The sequence below is a fragment of the Taudactylus pleione genome, unplaced genomic scaffold, assembly GCF_031769625.1.
Source record: "Taudactylus pleione unplaced genomic scaffold, aTauple2 ptg000086l, whole genome shotgun sequence".
Classification (NCBI taxonomy): Eukaryota; Metazoa; Chordata; class Amphibia; order Anura; family Myobatrachidae; genus Taudactylus; species Taudactylus pleione.
Window position 1 is genome coordinate 11,868,122 of NW_028284488.1, and position 19,228 is coordinate 11,887,349.

The 19,228-nt window shown below is 43.0% G+C and overlaps 1 protein-coding gene across 1 annotated transcript in view; it reads left to right on the forward strand.

The window, feature by feature from the left end:
- LOC148529163 (tubulin alpha-1 chain-like) overlaps nucleotides 1-18,860 on the forward strand; it is a 41,737-nt gene extending 22,877 nt beyond the window's left edge. The window contains exons 3-4 of the mRNA XM_088468701.1: nucleotides 4,103-4,251; nucleotides 17,703-18,860. Of these exons, the coding sequence (XP_088324827.1) occupies nucleotides 4,103-4,251; nucleotides 17,703-18,680 (1,127 nt within the window). The 3' untranslated portion in view covers nucleotides 18,681-18,860. The remainder of the gene's footprint in view (nucleotides 1-4,102; nucleotides 4,252-17,702) is intronic.
- The last annotated feature ends 368 nt before the right edge of the window (nucleotides 18,861-19,228 follow it).

Consider the following 19,228-nt stretch of genomic DNA (forward strand, 5'->3'; position numbering starts at 1 on the left):
TGTGTGTAGGCTTTGTCAGTGCAGTGATTGCGTGTGTCGGTGTATGCATTTAGGCTTTGTCAGTGTGCGTGTATGTCACAGTATATGTTTGCAGTGCCGCCTTTTTTATTTCTTCGAGGAGCTGAAAAGCTCCACATAAATATAATCAAGTAGACTGCACCAAATAAAGTTCAACAGCCGGGGTGCAGAGCGCTCAGTCTTGATCATACAATCAGATTCAGGCAGCGCTCCTCGGGTACTCAATAATCCAAGCTTGTTAATCTATTACTGTGCAACGATTCAGATGCAATTATTACATATTTCATCAAGGCTTTGCCAAAATATGTAATAAATTCATCTGAAATGTTGCACAGTAATAAACAAGCTTGGATTATTGAGTACCCGAGGAGTGCTGCCTGTATGTGGTTAGATTTTTTGACATTGGTTTTGTAACCAAGTATTGGAAACCCCCCTTTCAAAATCCTGCGTTTGATACTGAACCCACCAGAGACTGTGTAGATAGATCACATACAACACCAAAACTTGCTCTCCATCTGTAGGATCCCAGCTATTGATCCTCCTAAGTGGGATCTCAGGAATCCCCCCTGAGTTGGGTGCCTCCCCACACTACGTGCTCCCACCTCTGAGCTGCATGCCCTCCCTCAGTCAGCTCCGCTTTCAGTTTGTGGTCTGCACTGTAGGGCCGACTTCTGGCAGATGGGAGAATCTATTGCTAGCAGCTCTCTATTCTGCGCTCGGCCAGCTCATAAGAGTCCTCCTCTGGTCAGAGCTGTAGATAGTCTGACGGCCAGTGCTGATCAGGGGGAGTTTCTGGGTACTCATTCACAACTGTAGAGCATATTCTTAGGTCAATATTAAATACAAACCCATTGGCTTGTGATTTTATCACTAAAATAACCCAATTTTAATAACACACCCTTAAAAAGAATCCATTGATTTTGTTGAAAAATTCACTAATTAAATAAAAAAATTACTACAGGAACCCTGAAGCTTAAGCTTTTAGTTTTACAGTAGATCTGTCAGTGGGAGTAAGTGATCATTTTATTTGCCTAACCCATGGGAGCAGAGTTGGATACTGTAAGCATTTAATAGAAGTCCACTGTGGGATACAAACAAAATATTACTGAACACTGATCAACATAATATTTTGTTTTAATGGGTTAATGTAATAAAAAAAAAACTCTTAGGTACTTAATAACCAAGCCTATTCTTTTAGATTCAAATATCTGGTCCAGTGGCGTACCACCCCTGGGTGGCACCCGGAGAAGGCAGGAAAGTAGTGCGTAAGGCTTCGCCCTGCGCCAGTAAAAGATGTGGACATGTGGGTAAGGGGGGTGTGGCCACATGGCCTGAACCCCTGTATTTAAACACTCCAGGAGTACTGGAGATGTGGACTGCCCATGGGGACCAGTATTTGCAGTAGGGATGTGCAGGCTCGGATAGGTTCGAGTTTGCACGTGGAGTTCGGATTTTTCCCTCCAAAAAAACGGAACTCAGAACGAGGCAAAACGTCATCTTACATGGACGAACATCATCATTCCTGGACTTTTGTCCAGGAATGATGATGTTCGTCCATGTAAGATGACGTTTTGCCTCGTTCTGAGTTCGGATTTTTCCCTCCAAAAAAACGGAACTCCACGTGCAAACTCGAACCTATCCGAGCCTGCACATCCCTAATTTGCAGTGCCGGCTCCCTCACTGTCAGTAGCAGAGTGCTGCATGTAATGCTACAGTGCAGCACCTGGCTCATGTTACTGAGGAGGAGTCTGCACTTTGGTGTCACCCCTCAGCGAGTGACACCTGGGTGCGACCCAGACCCACCTTCTAACGCCACTAATCTGGTCTCGGGATATTCTGTATGTCTGGAGTACTGCATAGTGAATATTTTTATAATATTTTATATAAGTGACACATTTCATTGATAGAGAATTTTATGTTTCTGTTTCACATTGGTAAAGCAGTTTTGTACATTGTCATAATTACAGGTACATATATCTATTGCAGCCAATAGATGACATTATCTGTGTCAATTGAGCCACGTGACTTTGAATAATGTCAATAGTTTACATAATTTTCTCCTTTTTGGTCACTTTTTTTTTTTTTCCTTTTCTTTATTTTCTTCTTTGTTCTAGATCAGTAGCAAGAGTTTCACTTTCAAGGATACCTAATAATAAAATGTATATTTTTAACTAACAAATACCTACCAATCTTTGATTTTGTCAGAGTGCCCTATAGGGAATTTTCATTTGGCTTGGAATCTTATCCATTCCAGTTAGTTGTGGCTTGCATACTATTACAAGAACACCTCCTGACCACTCTGCTTATACACTCAATATTAATGATTATTTTTTAGGTTGGGAATTTATGGGGAGTTTTGCTTGGTGTGGTTATGACTCTCCTTTCCCCTTGACAACTTGCAAGCATGTCTGCCTTTACAACGAAGACTCCTTAGGCCATTGTGACTAAAACTACGAACATCATAACCTTTAAGGTGCATATCCACTAGCAGACTGTGAAATGATTGAACGATTATGACATTGTAATCATCCAGTCATTTCAGTCTGTGCTGTGCCTACACTGAATGATCAGTCGTTCAGTGTAGGCACCCTCCCTCATCCCCCTGAACATGGCCAATCTGTCGTTATCAGCAGATTGACCAGCATGTTCGGGCGATGATGGATGTCAAAAAGGACCAGCGGGAGCGCACACTGCTGGTAATTTTTTATTTTTTACCTTAAATCGCCCGATTAAGAAACAATTGAACGATAACTGTCATTCTATTCTCGTTCAATTGCTGATTAATCTGGTAGTGGATACCTGCCTTAACTATGGTAAATCCATATCTTGCCACCTAGGCTCATTACTGTATTTTGCTTGGCTTTTACACTACCAGAGGTTGACTATTTTCCACTGGTCAACTGTGATCACTATCCATTCTTCAGGATTAATTGGCTTCCTCTTAATTGCCATGTTAATACTTTAAAAATATATTTAAATAAGTACACTTTAATTGGGTGCTCAAACCTTGTGACATAAACACCCCATCTACATTCTTTGTTAATTTAAGATGACCTACAGAAATCTGTTGTGCCCTTTTATTCATTTAATACTGTCAACTTAAATAGACTAGCAGATTAAGAGTAGAGAGCCAGTGTGCAGTGTTCATGCAGGCCCACCTCTCTGGCACAATTGCCGAGCAGACTCTGGCACTGGGATAAAGTCTACACCTGCATGCACTAATCTCTGGAACTAGTGCACCATTTTACCAGTGACCGCTCTCCTGCACATGTGCAGATCTTCGGGATTTCTGCAGCTCTGATGGACAGACGTGTAGTCCATGGGCGCGGTGTGAGCCCCCCCTGGAAGCCACACACCCTGTACCCTTCATTAGATATGCTCATGAATATAGATTTATCCACTTCATCTAATGCTCTTAGGCCTATTTCACACCTGCCTGATTTTTCTGTCCGGCAAAAAAATTTCCTTTTCTGGCCGGGTGTTAAATTTAGTGATACATGGAAGCGGGTGGGTCCTTTCAGACAGCACGGGCGCGGTTGCTGTTACAACTGAGAATATCCACTGAGGATGGCTCCTGTGTACTCCCTGCAAGTCAGTGGCGTATAGGAAACCATATTTCCTTACGCACACACGTGCGCACCTGCTCAGTAGATGAAGGGGGAAAAAAAATCATTAAACTGCTCAAAGCCGTTCCATGTGAAAGGCACCGCATGCAAACGTTTGGCTTGTGTCTGGCATTTTGCCGGCCGGTGAAAACCAGCTAGTGTGAAATAGCCCTTAGTGTAGACTCTTCAGTACTCGCAGCAAGAAGAGCATTATGAAATGTACAACAATTCATGCCACCATAGGTATCAATGGCCAGTATTTAATCCTTCTACAAACTTATTTATCTCCTATGTCTTGTATACTTGCATTCTTCAGTTCTATTTGTTTCCTTTTCTGGAAGGGTCTAGCCAGTCATTAGAACTGCTATATGCCAAATTGTTTAAAGATTTGTGCCCTTGATCTTGTATTTCTCGTCCCATTATGAAAAGTGTAAATGCCTACATTAATGTGTTAACACTCTGCACATTGCTTCATGTAGATGAGATAAGAACCGGGCGCTATAAATGCTTGTTCCATCCAGAACAACTAATTACTGGAAGAGAAGATGCTGCCAATAACTATGCCCGAGGACACTATACAATTGGCAAGGAGTTAATAGAATCTGTACTGGACAAGATACGAAAGATGGCAAGTACATGCTAGGTTATTGAGCAGAAAACTGCTGTTCAAGCTTCACCATTCAATAATGATTCTGAATGATTTATTTATGCATATGTTAAAGAAACTTTAAAGCTAATACTCCTTACTCCTGTTGAAAGGCACTTGTGATTGAAATTGGGCCTCCACAGATGATTTGGTCTTGCGGTACATACTGTATTCCAGGTCCTTTGGCTGACTTGGCCCATCCATATAATCAGGGCTGGATTAAGGTCTGTGGGGGCCCCTGGGCAACAAACATGTGGGGGCCCCTATCAATAAAAGTTGAAAATCATAAAATAAATATATATATTAGTGTTCCATTAGGTCAGCACTCCCTTAGATAGAGTTAAAAGTACCCTGGTGCCAGCAGCTTAAATTCCAATCAACACATATCCATCTGTGGGTGGGTGTATATATTTCCAAAGAAAGTTTGCACTCACATCTACATAATTGTCAACTTTATGGGGTGCTCCCCCTAAATCAAAAAAAAATTAATTCTTTGGTCCAGAATAATACAATCCAAAAAACGAAAGGGGCACTCACCAGAGCGTTTCCAATAGAAAAACAGCTTTTTATTTCTTGCATATCAGTCCGGTCGACGTTTCGGTAATTCCTGACCTTTATCAAGACCAGCAGCATAATAACAACGGTGTAGCATATGTCACCAAACAGCATCACAGATCATCTTACCTGTGTCCCCTTAAATAGCCCACTTTTCCTGCGAATTTCCATGCCGGGTATCGCCGGACCGCAAGTGCTGTGCATTCCACCCTGTGGAACGCAAAGCCCATCCCCGGATATGACCAAACATCCGGTCATCAAATCACAAACGGCTAGGCCCGTGGACGGGGTGATCAATAGCCAGTATACCACTCGCATCACAAACTGACGCCACCAGTTAATTCAACAGGGCACTGGATCACCACGTACTTCTTGAAGCAAACCACAGAATCACTGAAACACCTAACCGGAAATATCATGCGTTCCACCAAGTGGAACGCAAACAGTAAATCCGGAAGTGACCAAAACATCTGGTCACATAGAGGTCAGGCTTGTTGTCATAGTAACCACAAACTAAAGGCGTATGAGTGTCAGCAAGCGCTAACAACAAAGTTATGAAGACAACAAACCTGTATTACATAAACAGTCAGATAATATAACCTTAAAGTATCCTATAAGCCTCAAGTTGCTCATTAAGATATATCAACACCATACAAATTAGTATAGTAATTATATAAAAATGGAAATTGGGAAAAGCAAAGCATTCTCCGGGACACATGAAGAGAGTCTCCATACATAAAAATACACATTTACATAAAACAGCATGACATCATAAATAATCCACCTCTCGATAATGTGTCAACATCATATTCAATCAGAAAACCAATTTTATATCAAAAAGACTTCAATATAAAGCTATATATATTTTTTTTACAAATTTTAACATTTTTATAAAAAATACAAAATGTCCAACAAATGGACACCCTTAAGTATATAATAAAAAAACACCCAATCAATCAAGGCTTACCTAACCCAATGATCTACAAATCAAAAATAATATATACAAAAAAAGACACAAAATCACATAAATAACCCAAAAAACGAAATATCAAAGGACAACTAGAAAACCAAGGCGGGTAGCTTATTTCAAAAAAATGTTCAAAGGGTTGGATTCATTTAAACCCCTAGGGGCCACTGTGTCCAAACGAAAAATCCACTTGGCCTCCAATTTCCAAAGGGTTAATTCCCGATTTCCACCTCGTGGAGATTTGGGGACCCAATCTATAATACGGCATTTGAGTGATGACACTTGATGACCTGCTTGAAGAAAATGTATTGCAACCGGTTTATCAGAGGTAGAGATGGCTTGCCTAATAGAGCAACGGTGGTTGGCCATACGTTCACGGAAAACCCTGGTTGTCAGACCAACATAGGCCAAACCGCACAGACATGTAAGTAAATAGACCACATGGTCCAGTAAACAGTGAAGTTTAAATCTCAACTTGATTGGTCGTCCGCAGTGAGGATGTGGAAATGTAGGACCAGTTTGTAATGATCTGCAAGTGGTGCAGTTTGCACATCTGAAACATCCAGGTTTAGCATCCTGGAGCCAAGTCTTGACTGGTCTAGTTGGGCGTTTTGTCGGGCGCATTAATATTTCTTTAAAATTTTGCACACGCCGAAAGGCCATAAGTGGGGGTTCATTGATCTTCCCCATAAATACTGGATCCGTGGCAACAACGTGCCAGTTTTGTCTCACCGTTCTCCGTAGATCTTTAGACTTGCAATCATATTGACTAACAAAAGTCATCCTAGTGGTCCCTGAGGACTCTCGCCGTTATTAGTCTTTTTCGTGCTCTGGTTAAGCAATTCTCAATTATGCTTTTTGAGTAACCCCTTTGAAAAAAATCTGTTTCATCTCCGTGATCTGATGTTCTTCCACCTCTGCCTCAATGTTATTCCTTAAAACGCAGAGAAACTGTGATGTAGGTAAACTATTTTTCAATTCAGGTGGATGGTAACTAGTGGCAAATAATAGAGTTGCGATCCGTATCCTTGCGATAAAGGGTCGTCCCAAGTGAAGATCCCTTTTTGAAAATTGTTAAATCCAAAAAGTCCAAAGAATTCCCATCAGCTTTCATCGTAAAGCGGACAGGGCTATCAAGCGTATTCAAATGTTGGACCATGCAATCAAGTCTCAGGTGTATCTGTCCAAATCAAAAAAATGTTGTCTATGTATCTCTTATGGTGACTAATACTTCCCACCACAAAAACCGAATCCTATCCTCCTCATAGTTATGCATCTATATATATTAGCATATGCCAGGGCGAGGTTCGAACCCATCACCGTCCCAGCAATTTGGAGGAAGTATTCGTCACCATACACAAAATTATTATGTCTCAGAACTATGTCTAACAAATCAAAAATAAATTCAGTTGGGGGGCCCTGTATAGGTTTGGCTTGTAACGCTTTTCTCACTGCCATAATGCCTTGATCATGTGGAATTATGGTGTATGAAGACGAAACATTGAGCGACACCAGGAGGGCATCAGCAGGTAAATCAGAAATATCCTGAATTTTATTCAGAAAATCCCCCGTATCCTTCACATAACTGGGGATGGTTACCACTATTTCTTGTAGGTAACTATCAATCAGTTGGGCAAGTGGCTGAAGGAGTGAACCCCTAGCCGAAATGATAGGGCGTCCCGGAGGGTCTATCAAGGTCTTATGTACTTTCGGCAGGGTATAGAGGATGGGACATACCAGTGATTCGACCAATAAAAAAATTAGATTCTCTCATCCAGCCACCCGCACTGAAGGGCATTCCTGATAGTGTTAGTAATGATCCTCTGTATTCTCGACATAGGGTTCTCAGAAAGCCTAAGGTATGTCCCAGTATCAGACAGCTGGCGTGTGATCTCTTGATCATAAGCCACCCAATCCTGTATCACGATTGCCCCACCTTTATCGGCGGGACGAATCGTGATGGAGGTATCGTTTTTTAAACATCAGAGCATCTCTCTGTTCCCTAGTTAGATTGTCATATTGGTATCTTGATTTGGCCAAATCCAAATCATGTGCTGTCAAACGTTGAAAAGTACGAATACTGGCATTATTAGTCTGTGGGTCAAATGTACCTGGTTTGCGGAAAAGCGATTTCTCCAAACCCGCAGGGATATCCCCCTGATCAGAAAAGAATTCTCTTAACAGTAGATCAATATAAATTCAATAGTAAATTACGATTAAGTCAAATTTATTATGCTTAGACTATGGTACAAATGAAAGCCCCAGAGATAACAATGACCTCTCTGCTTCGGTTAATTGGCGACTAGACAGATCGAAAACTAAATCTGTGTCTGCCTCTTCTCTTTAAACCCACCCCTCCTCGGGTGTGGCCTATGTCTAGAGTACCACCGGGGGGCTTCAGAGTTGATCCTAAAAAACCCCTCAGTGGTAGAGGCAGAAGGTTCACTATCCGAGGCGGATTGGGATGAAGTCGTATCAATGAACAGTTGCCCTGTTAACAGTTGCCACCAGATAACCATCTGTATACTTGGTGATTAGAGTAGTCACTATTGACTGTATTCAATTTTTTCTTTTTGAAAACAATCAAATCTTTTATATGATTCTATCTGACCCCGTAGGTTCTCACACCAGTCAGTCGATTTATCCGATGTTAATAATTGGAGATTAACAGTTTCCAATTTATTAATATCCTCACGGATTTTATTGAGTTCAAAACCAACCTCCTCAACTAGTAGGATTAGATCTAATGAGCACTTATTTGAAACGCCACACCACTTGGTGCAAAAAGTGGCGTTTGTCCTACCAATGGTGGGGATGTTGGCTACTCTAAAACCAGGTGGTATTTTTTTTGACCGATGGTATTCTGAGAGAAATTGGTCATGCAACATCAAGTCTGTTTCTCTCAGTCTTAACCTCAATTTATGATAAATATCTGACTGTGTCTCAATCGACAGAGAATTAAATTCTATCTGATCAAAATATATTTTATCAGCATCGTCGTCTGTCAAAGACACCAATAGATTTTCGGCTTCCTGTAGAAGTTCCTCATCCGCTATAAATGCTCTCCCCTGTGACATGGTGTGAGTCATAAGCTAACTATAGCCAAAAACAGACTGGGCACCTCCCCAACGTACCAATACTTTACATAAATTCAATAGAGGACATATAAATCAGTACACATGAAAAAACAGTGAAATAAACCAAAAACAAAAGCGACCCGCCTTGGAAAAACAAAAAATTAAAAAATTAGGTATTGGTAAAAGATCCAGAGTTGTTCCATATGCTCAAAATTAAGTTCCTTCCTCAAGATACAATTCCTTTGATGGGTGTCAGACAAAGGTAAATGCACACAGCATCAACCCTTCTAAATAGTCCAAAGAAAGTCTGCACTCACAGCTACATAATTGTCAACTTTATGGGGTGCTCCCCCTGAATCAGTGTCTGTTTTTTTTTTTGTATATATTATTTTTGATTTGTAGATAATTGGGTTAGGTAAGCCTTGATTTGATTGGCTGTTTTTTGATTATATACTTAAGGGTGTCCATTTTTTGGACATTTTGCCTTTTTTGTAAAAATTTGGAAAAAAAATATATAGCTTTATATTGAAGTCTTTTGGATATAAAATTGGTTTTCTGATTGAATATGATACATTATCGAGAGGTGGATTATTTATGTCATGCTGTTTTATGTAAATGTGTATTTTTATGTATGGAGACTCTCTTCATGTGTCCCGGAGAATGCTTTGCTTTTCCCAATTGCCATTTTTATATAATTACTATACTAATTTGTATGGTGTTGATATATCTTAATGAGCAACTTGAGGCTTATAGGATACTTTAAGGTTATATTATCTGACTGTTTATGTAATACAGGTTTGTTGTCTTCATAACTTTGTTGTTAGCGCTTGCTGACACTGATACGCCTTTAGTTTGTGGTTACTATGACAACAAGCCTGACCTCTATGTGACCGGATGTTTTGGTCACTTCCGGATTTACTGTTTGCGTTCCACTTGGTGGAACGCATGATATTTCCGGTTAGGTGTTTCAGTGATTCTGTGGTTTGCTTCAAGAAGTACGTGGTGATCCGGTGCCCTGTTGAATTAACTGGTGGCGTCAGTTTGTGACGCGAGTGGTATACCGGCTATTGATCACCCTGTCCACGGGCCTAGCCGTTTGTGATTTGATGACCGGATGTTTGGTCATTTCCGGGGATGGGCTTTGCGTTCCACAGGGTGAAACGCACGGCACTTGCGGTCCGGCGATACCCGGCATGGCAATTCGCGGGAAAAGTGGGCTATTTAAGGGGACACAGGTAAGATGATCTGTGATGCTGTTTGGTGACATATGCTGTCTGCTACACCATTGTTGTTATGCTGTTGGTCTTGATAAAGGTCAGGAATGACTGAAACGTCGACCGGACTGATATATGCAAGAGATAAAAAGCAAGCTGTTTTTTTCTATTGGAAACACTCTGGTGAGTGCCCCTTTCATTTTTTGGGAAAAAAAAAAAATATATATACATTTTTGAACGCAGGGCGGCACTCTGTAATAGACATGTCCAAAAACAATGTAGTTTTGCAACGTTTCAGCGCTTTATTCTGCGCTTTCGTCAAGCATACAAGACAAACCCGTTTGTCTTGTATGCTTGACGAAAGCGCAGAATAAAGCGCTGAAACGTGGCAAAACTACATTCTGTTTTTGGACATGTTTATTACGGAGTGCCGCCCTGCGTTCAATATGTTCAGTTTGCCCTGCTGTTAAAGGCCGACTGTGGAGGGCACCCGGCTCAGTTACCTGTGGAACCTGTGAGTGCCAGAGTGATGGATATGGATATAGATATATATATTAAGGGTGAGCGGGTTCGGATTTCTGAAATCCGAGCCCCCCTGATCCGAGTCCGATCCGAGTCAGGCTTGACTTTTCCCGCCTGACTCGGATCTGAAATCGAGGCAAAACGTCATCATCCCGCCTTCCGAGTCTCGCGGGTTTTGGATCCTATATAAGGTACCAGCGTCGGCGCCATTTTCTCACTCTGCTGTGGACAGTGAAGAGGGAGGGTGGGAGTTAGGGCTGTGTAGTGTAGTGTAGTGCTGCTGTTGTCCACTACTTCAAAGTCCATAGGGGCTGGCTGTGTTGTGCTGTGCTGCTGTTGTTAATAGGGGCTGTGTCCACTACTTCAAAGTCCATAGGGGCTGGCTGGACTGTGTTGTGCAGTCAGTTCTCCATAGGGGCTGTGTCCACTCCAAAGTCCTGTGCAGTGTCCCAGTCCTAAAGGGGTGCTGTAGTGTTGTCCAGGGGGTGCTCTGTCCATCAGGGGTGCTCCCCCCAAGTGCTAAAAAAATAATATATTTTCTGTGTTTGTGAATTGTGTGCGCAGTAGCCGCACGTGCATCAACAAAGGAGCAGCGCCAAGCGTGCGCCTGTGTCCCATAAGTAAAGAGCCGGCTGGCTCATTTCTTAACGGCTGGTGTAACCCACAAAGTGCACTACTCTCCAGCAAAAATAAAAAAATATTTTCTGTGTTTAGCCGCACGTATATATCAAATCGATATAACATAAATGGAGGACCAAACTTTCTCCGATAAAAATAAAATAGGGAATGATCAAGAACCACTTCCTCCTGGTGCTGAAGCTGCTGCCACTAGTCATGACATAGACGATAACATGCCATCAACGTCGTCTGCCAAGGCCGATGCCCAATGTCATAGTAGAGGGCACATACAATCCCAAATGACAAAATTCAGGAAAATGACCTTGAAAAAAACATTTAAATCATCTGAAGAGAAACGTAAACTTGCCAATATGCCATTTACGACACGGAGTGGCAAGGAATGGCTAAGGTCTTTCCCTATGTTCATGACTAGTGGTTCAGCTTCACATGACGATGGAAGCCCTCCTCCCACTAAAAAAAATCAAACGAGTTAAGCTGGCAAAAGCACAGCGAAGAACTGTGCTTTCTAAGAAGATATCACAAATCCCCAAGGAGAGTCCAAGTGTGGTGGTGGTTTCGATGCCTGACCTTCCCAGCACTGGACGGGAAGAGGTGGCTCTTTCCACCATTTGCACGCCCCCTGCAAGTGCTGAAAGGAGCACCCACAGTCCACTTGCTGATATGCAAATTGAAGATGTCACTGTTGAAGTACAACAGGATGAGGATACTGGTGTAGCTGGCGTTGAGGAGGAAGTTGGCGAGGAGGATTCTGATGGTTATGTGGTTTGTTTAAATCAGGCTCCGGGGGAGATAGTTGTTGTCCGTGGGGTTAAAAAGCCCATCACGGTCATGCCTGGGCAGAAGACCAAACATTCCACCTCTTTGGTCTGGCAATATTTCTATCCAAATCCGGACAACTGTCTTGCCATATGTACCATATGTAAAGGTGGAATAAGTAGGGGTAGGGACGTTAACCACCTAGGAACATCCTCCCTTATACGGCACCTGCAGCGTGTTCATAATAAGTTACTGTCTAGTTCAGAAACTTTGGCTAAGACCATAAGCAGTCCAGGGACACCTAAATCCCGTTGTCCTGTTGTATCCAAGCACCTGCAAACCACACCGTCAACTCCCTCCTCGTCAATTTCCTCCTTAGTCAGGATCGGAAGTAGTCCTGCAGGCCATGTCACTGGCATGACTGACTCTCCTATCCGGGATTCCTCCAGAGGATCCTGCATTGCTACGCCTCCTGCTGCCGCTGCTGCTGCTGGGAGTCATTCATCATCCCAGAGAGGAAGTAGGAACACCACTACTTTTACTAAACAATTGACCCTCCAACAGTCCTTAGCGAGGAGGATGAAGTACGACAGCAGTCATCCTGAAGCAAAACGTATAACTGAGGCCTTGACTGCTATGTTGGTGTTAGACGTGCATCCGGTATCCGCCATTAGTGCAGTGGGATTTAGACAATTGATGGAGGTAGTGTGTCCCCCTATTCCAAATCCCGTCTAGATTCCACTTCACTAGGCAGGCGATACCGAGACTGTACAGAAACGTCAGAAAAAGTGTCCTCAGTGTCCTGAAAAATGCCGTTGTAGCCAATGTCCACTTAACCACGGACATGTGGACAAGTGGAACAGGGCAGACTAAGGACTATATGACTGTGACAGCCCACTGGGTAGATGTATCACCTCACGCAGCAACAGCAGCAGCGTCACCAGTAGCAGCATCTCAAACGCCAGCTCGTTCCAAGGCAGGCTACGCTGTGTATCACCGGTTTCAGTAAGAGGCACACCGCCGACAACCTCTTAGAGAAACTAAGGGAAATCATCGCCCAGTGGCTTACCCCACTTACTCTCCTGGGGATTTGTGATATCTGACAACGCCACCAATATTGTGCGGGCATTACATCTGGGCAAATTCCAGCACGTCCCATGTTTTGCTCACACAATAAACTTGGTGCAGAATTTTCTGAAAAGCGACAGGGGCGTGCAGGAGACTCTTTGGGTGGCCCGAAAAATTTCTGGCCACTTTCGCCATTCAGCGACTGCGTGCCGAAGACTGGAGCGCCAGCAAACACTCTTGAACCTGCCCCGCCATCACCTGAAGCAAGAGGTTGTGATGCGGTGGAACTCAACCCTCTATATGCTTCAGAGGATGGAGGAGCAGCAAAAGGCCATACAAGCCTATACATCCACCTATGACATAGGCAAAGGAGGGGGTATGCACCTGACTCAAGCACAGTGGAGTTTGATTTCCGTGTTGTGGAAGGTTCTCCAGCCCTTCGAACTTGCCACACGTGAAGTCAGTTCAGACACTGCCAGCTTGAGTCAGGTCATTCCCCTCATCAGGCTTTTGCAGAAGCAGCTGGGGAAAGTGAAGGAGAAGCTAAGATGGAGCGATTCCGCTCGGCATGTGGGACTTGTGGATGAAGCCCTTCATTCGCTTTGCCAGGATTCCAGGGTGGTCAATCTGTTGAAATCAGACCACTACATTTTGGCCTCCGTGCTCGATCCTAGGTTTAAAGCCTATGTGGTGTCTCTCTTTCCGGCCGACACAAGCCTGCAGAGGTGCAAAGACCTGCTGGTGAATACACTGTCAGCTGAAGCGGAACGTGACACGTCAACAGCTCCTTCTTCATTTTCTCCCGCAACTGGGGCTGCCAGGAAAAAACTTAGCTATCCTAAGTAACCCGCTGGCGGTGATGCAGGGCAGGCAGGACCAAGTTTGGACATCTGGTCCGGACTGAAGGACCTGGCAACAATTATTGACATGTCTACTGTCACTGCATATGATACTGTCACCATTGACAGAATGGTGGAGGATTACATCGGTGACAGCATCTAAGTAGGCTTGTCAGACAGTCCATACCTGTACTGGCAGGAAAAAGAGGCAATTTGAGGCCCCTGTACAAACTGGATCTATTTTACCTGAGTTGCCCCCCCTCCAGTGTGTCCTCCAAAAGAGTGTTTAGTGCAGCCGGGAACCTTGTCAGCGAAAGGCGTAGGAGGTTGCTTCCACAGAATGTGGAGAAGATGATGTTCATCAAAATGAATTATCAGCTCTTCCAGGGAGACCAGCCTCCAGAACGTACAGAGGGACCTGTGGTGATGGATTCCAGTGGGGACGAGTTAATAGTCTGTGAGGATGAAGATGTACACAACACTGAAGAGGGTGAGGAATCGGAGGATGAGGATGACATCTTGCCTCCGTAGAGCCAGTTTGTGCAGGGACAGATTAATTGCCAGCTTGTTTTGTGGGGGCCCAAACGAACCAATCATTTCAGCCACAGTTGTGTGGCAGACCCTGGCGCTGAAATGATTGGTTTGTTAAAGTGTGCATGTCCTGTTTATACAACATAAGGGTGGGTGGGAGGGCCCAAGGACAATTCCATCTTGCACCTCTTTTTCTTTGCATTATGTACAGTTTGGGGCCTAGTTTTTCAAACTGCCATCCTGTCTGCCACTGCAGTATCACGCCTAGATGGGTCACGTGTTTGTGCCGCCCACTCGTGTCGCTTAGCATAGTCATCCAGCTACCTCGGTGCAACCTTTTGGACATAAAAACACTATTGTGAGGTGTTCAGAATAGACTGGAAATGAGTGGAAATTAAGGTTATTGAGGTTAATAGCATAGGAGCAGAAAAACCTACAAATTCTGTGATTTTAGCTGTTTTTATCCTTTTTTTTTTTTTTTTTTTTCAAAAAAATACAGATCCAAAACACAAAACCCAGAACCCAAAACACGGAAGGGTGGTTTTGGCAAAACCAAAACACACAACACGAAAAGTGGCCGGTGCACACCCCTAATATATATATCTATAGCGCGCACACACACGTATGTGTGTGTGTATGTGTATATATGTGTGTGTGTGTGTGTGTATGTATGTATGTATGTATGTATATATATTCACATAAAAACACTCCTACACTAGACACCCCCCCACTACACAACCAGCACCCAGACACCCCCTCCTACACTAAAAACACACCCCTCCTACACTACCAGCGCCCAGGCACCCCCCTACCTTCCAGCTGCAGTGTACTGCTTGTGCTCCCTCCATGGTGCTCACTGCGTCCACTGACAGAGCAGAGGAAGCAGATCCCGTGCCCCGGCCACCTTGTGTGTTCGCGGAGAAGAAAGGACAGGAGCAGAGGAGCCGATAAAGGAGGTAGCCCGGTCAGTTTGAAAAGGGGGCGGAGCATAATCGCAGGAGGGGCGAGGCCTAATTGCAGGCCTCGGCACCATTAAAAGATTTTAAAAAATTGTTTATTATGGGGATGGGGGCAGTGTGTGGGGGCCCCAGGACGACCGCCCATGTCGCCTTGCCCTTAATCCGGCCCTGCATATAATGACCTGTCAAAGTTTTCATAGTAACTATGGCTCTAATACTTTGAAATATAGTTCAAAAATGAGGATGTAAATAGATATGACCTGCAGCAGCCTGCTTTTGAAAGTGGGCTACATTAGGTCTCTGAAGTCCCTAATTAATCAGAGGAACCAAATGCAGATGAAGGGTCTAAAGGGATTGAATATAACACTTTGGGGTTTATACACAACAACCTGACACTTCTGTTCGCGTTTCTGCCCAATAGTAAAAGCATTGCCCTTTTTTAAATAGCTTTGTCTTGCTAGTAAAAACATTGCCCTTTCAAATATCGGGCAGAAACTTTAACAGAAGTGTTGAACTTTACAACCCAACAGATCTGAAAATTAACCCAGTCATGTTATAGAAAGTGAAATTGCTGTGTAATTTTTTAAAACTGTCAAGCTACTAAATCAGTAAAATATTTGCCTTTCAAACAACTTGTCTGCAGTTAAAATATATTGGCTTCGCTCAGGGCCTATATATATATTTATTTATTTTGTAAGTGGGAATAGATTTTGGTGCCCCTCAGTGGACCTTCATTCTAGCTCACTCATCCAGCACCCCTCATTACAGCCCCTCTCACTCCCCCCTCATCAGTCACGTCCATTACAGCACCCCCTTATCACAGCCCCTTACTCAGACTTACCTGCTGGCTCCAGCAGCAGAGGACTGAAGGTGAAACAGGTCTGGCTGGCAGTGACGTCAGCAGGCACCTTTGAGCACTGCAGCACATCTGTCAGTGACAGTCTGCCCAGTGGCACATGACCCGTAACCTGCTCCCGCGTAGGTCTCGGTGCAGCCAGCACTGCTCGGATCGGATTACCAAAATGAGGATCCGTAGCCAGCTGCTGCCCACAGATCATCACTTTGGTAATCTGATTGCTTCATCGCTCAATAGATGAGGGGAAGAGAGCGGTCCTCCAGTAGAGACTTGAGCCTCTGGCCAGGTGACAGCTGTGGCGCTCTATGTGGCCATGTGCCCAGAGTATAGGTCAGGCCGTCCCTGGCTTAGCTATATAATCTAATGGGATAGTAGCATTTCAGATATAGGTGTACAAATGAATCTCAAACTTGGCAGGGACTTATAAGTCATCTACACATTCTATTTACTGTCCATTAAGAACATGGCTACTGATTTATCATATAGTCCACTGTGAGCAGTGCTTTACAGTGAAGTACCAAATATTCACATCAGTCCCCTACCCCAGAGGAATTTACAATCTATATTCACTACCATACATGCACAGGGTTGTGTGGTGTTTGGATTTTGAAATAACACTAAGGCAGTAATGCTAACTACTATGCTCACCATGCTTGTATCTGTATTAATGTTTATCTCCAGTACAACAAAGTGTTGCTGTCTTACTTTATCCAAAAAACCAAACTGACATACCAGCAGAGATTTATTTTTAGACTGGTCTAATGCTGGGTACACTAGACCAGAGGTTCCCAAACGCGGTCTTCAAGGCTCCCCAACAGTTCAGGTTTTAGAGAGATCACGTGATTTGCCCCAACAGATCAGAACTACAAATCCTCAATAACTAGTGTATACTTGCTGTCAGGTGGTGTGCACTCCCGTGGGGTAGTCTGCCACATAATCAGGTCGGCCCTACATGCAGAGCTCAACCTGACTGTCGGGCACCGGATCGTCTAGTGTGTACCGGCCAACCGATATGTTGGCCTGGCGGGGGTGCTTGCTGGTTAGATTGGCACACAAGTAGTTTAGTGTGTACCTAGCTTTAGACTCTCTTCTGTATACCATGCATAAGTAAATCTGTATGCAAACTTTGGCTGTGCATTTAATTCCATTGTTCAAGTGTGACTTTAAGCAATGTTAAAGATGTTTGTTTACTTGCTTTGGTCAGATGTTGCTGGTACTGTAAATAACCTATTCTACAATGTTTCAGACGTTTGCACACTTGGCTGCCTTGAGTTTTGCTTTAAGGGGTACACCATGACAACTATTCTTTGTTGGGAAATGCAATACACATGTAAATCTTTACAAGATGTATTAACTCTAATGGAAAGTATTTTCCAAAAAAAACCCCCACTTTAATAGCTCAAGCTTCAATGTATGATACTTCCCTTTTTTTTGTTTTTTTTGTTTGCAGTCTGACCAGTGCAGTGGCCTTCAAGGATTTCTGGTTTCTCATAGTTTTGGAGGCGGCACAGGTTCTGGTTTTACTTCTTTATTGATGGAACGTCTTTCTGTTGATTATGGGAAAAAATCAAAGCTCGAATTCTCTGTTTATCCTGCCCCCAGGATCTCTACTGCAGTGGTAGAACCATACAACTCTATTCTGACAACCCACACTACTCTGGAACATTCAGACTGCTCCTTCATGGTAGACAATGAGGCAATCTACGACATATGCAACAGGAATCTGGACATTGAGCGTCCTTCTTATACCAATTTGAACAGATTAATTGCCCAAATAGTCTCTTCTATTACAGCTTCCTTGAGGTTTGATGGTGCATTGAATGTTGACTTAACAGAGTTCCAAACTAACTTGGTACCTTATCCTAGAATTCATTTCCCACTGGTCACCTACTCACCCATAATATCTGCAGAGAAAGCATACCATGAGCAGCTGTCTGTGCCAGAGATCACAAATGCCTGCTTTGAATTTTCCAATCAGATGGTGAAATGTGATCCTCGGCGTGGTAAATACATGGCTTGCTGTCTGTTATATAGAGGTGATGTGGTACCGAAAGATGTCAATGCTGCAATAGCCGCAATTAAAGCCAGGAGGACTATCCAGTTTGTTGACTGGTGTCCTACTGGCTTTAAGGTGGGCATTAACTACCAGCCCCCTACTGTGGTACCAGGAGGAGATTTAGCCAAAGTTCAACGTGCTGTCTGTATGCTGAGTAATACTACAGCTATAGCAGAGGCCTGGGCCAGATTAGACAATAAATTTGACCTAATGTATTCTAAGAGAGCGTTTGTACATTGGTATGTGGGAGAGGGGATGGAGGAAGGAGAGTTCTCAGAAGCCAGAGAGGATATGGCTGCTTTAGAAAAGGATTATGAAGAGGTAGGGACAGAATCTGGTGATGGTGCAGGTGAAGAGGAGGATGAATACTAAAAACATCTTTAGATAACCTAGAGTCACACAATGTTCTAAATGTTGGTATTAAATGAGTATTGCAATTCTGTAGTACTATGTATGAGAGAACCTTGTTTAACAAACAAGGCTCAAAATATAACATTACATTGCATTGAAATTTATGCTGTTGTATAAACAAAAATAAAACACAATGCATTATTTTGTTTCCATTTCTTTTAATCTAATTTTTTTTTTTTTTTTTTTCCATGTGAACAAAACAATGGCACTTTTGTAAACTAACATACTAATGTAGCAGGAGCCTTGGGTTGGGAAGCAAATGTGACTGTATATGAAAACATTATGGGGTTTGTTACATTTAAGCTATGAAAGCAGGCTTAAGTTACAAATAGAGCAAATATTTAGCATTGTGATGCATTTATAGACCTTTAATCTTGTAGAGGTAACTAATTAGCATTTGCTTTCATTAATTTGATGTAAAGAAAATATATTAAATGCCAAAATATGAAATTTCCTAGTTATGGATGTAAATAAAATAGTTTAGATTCCTTGACTGGAAAAGGAAAACC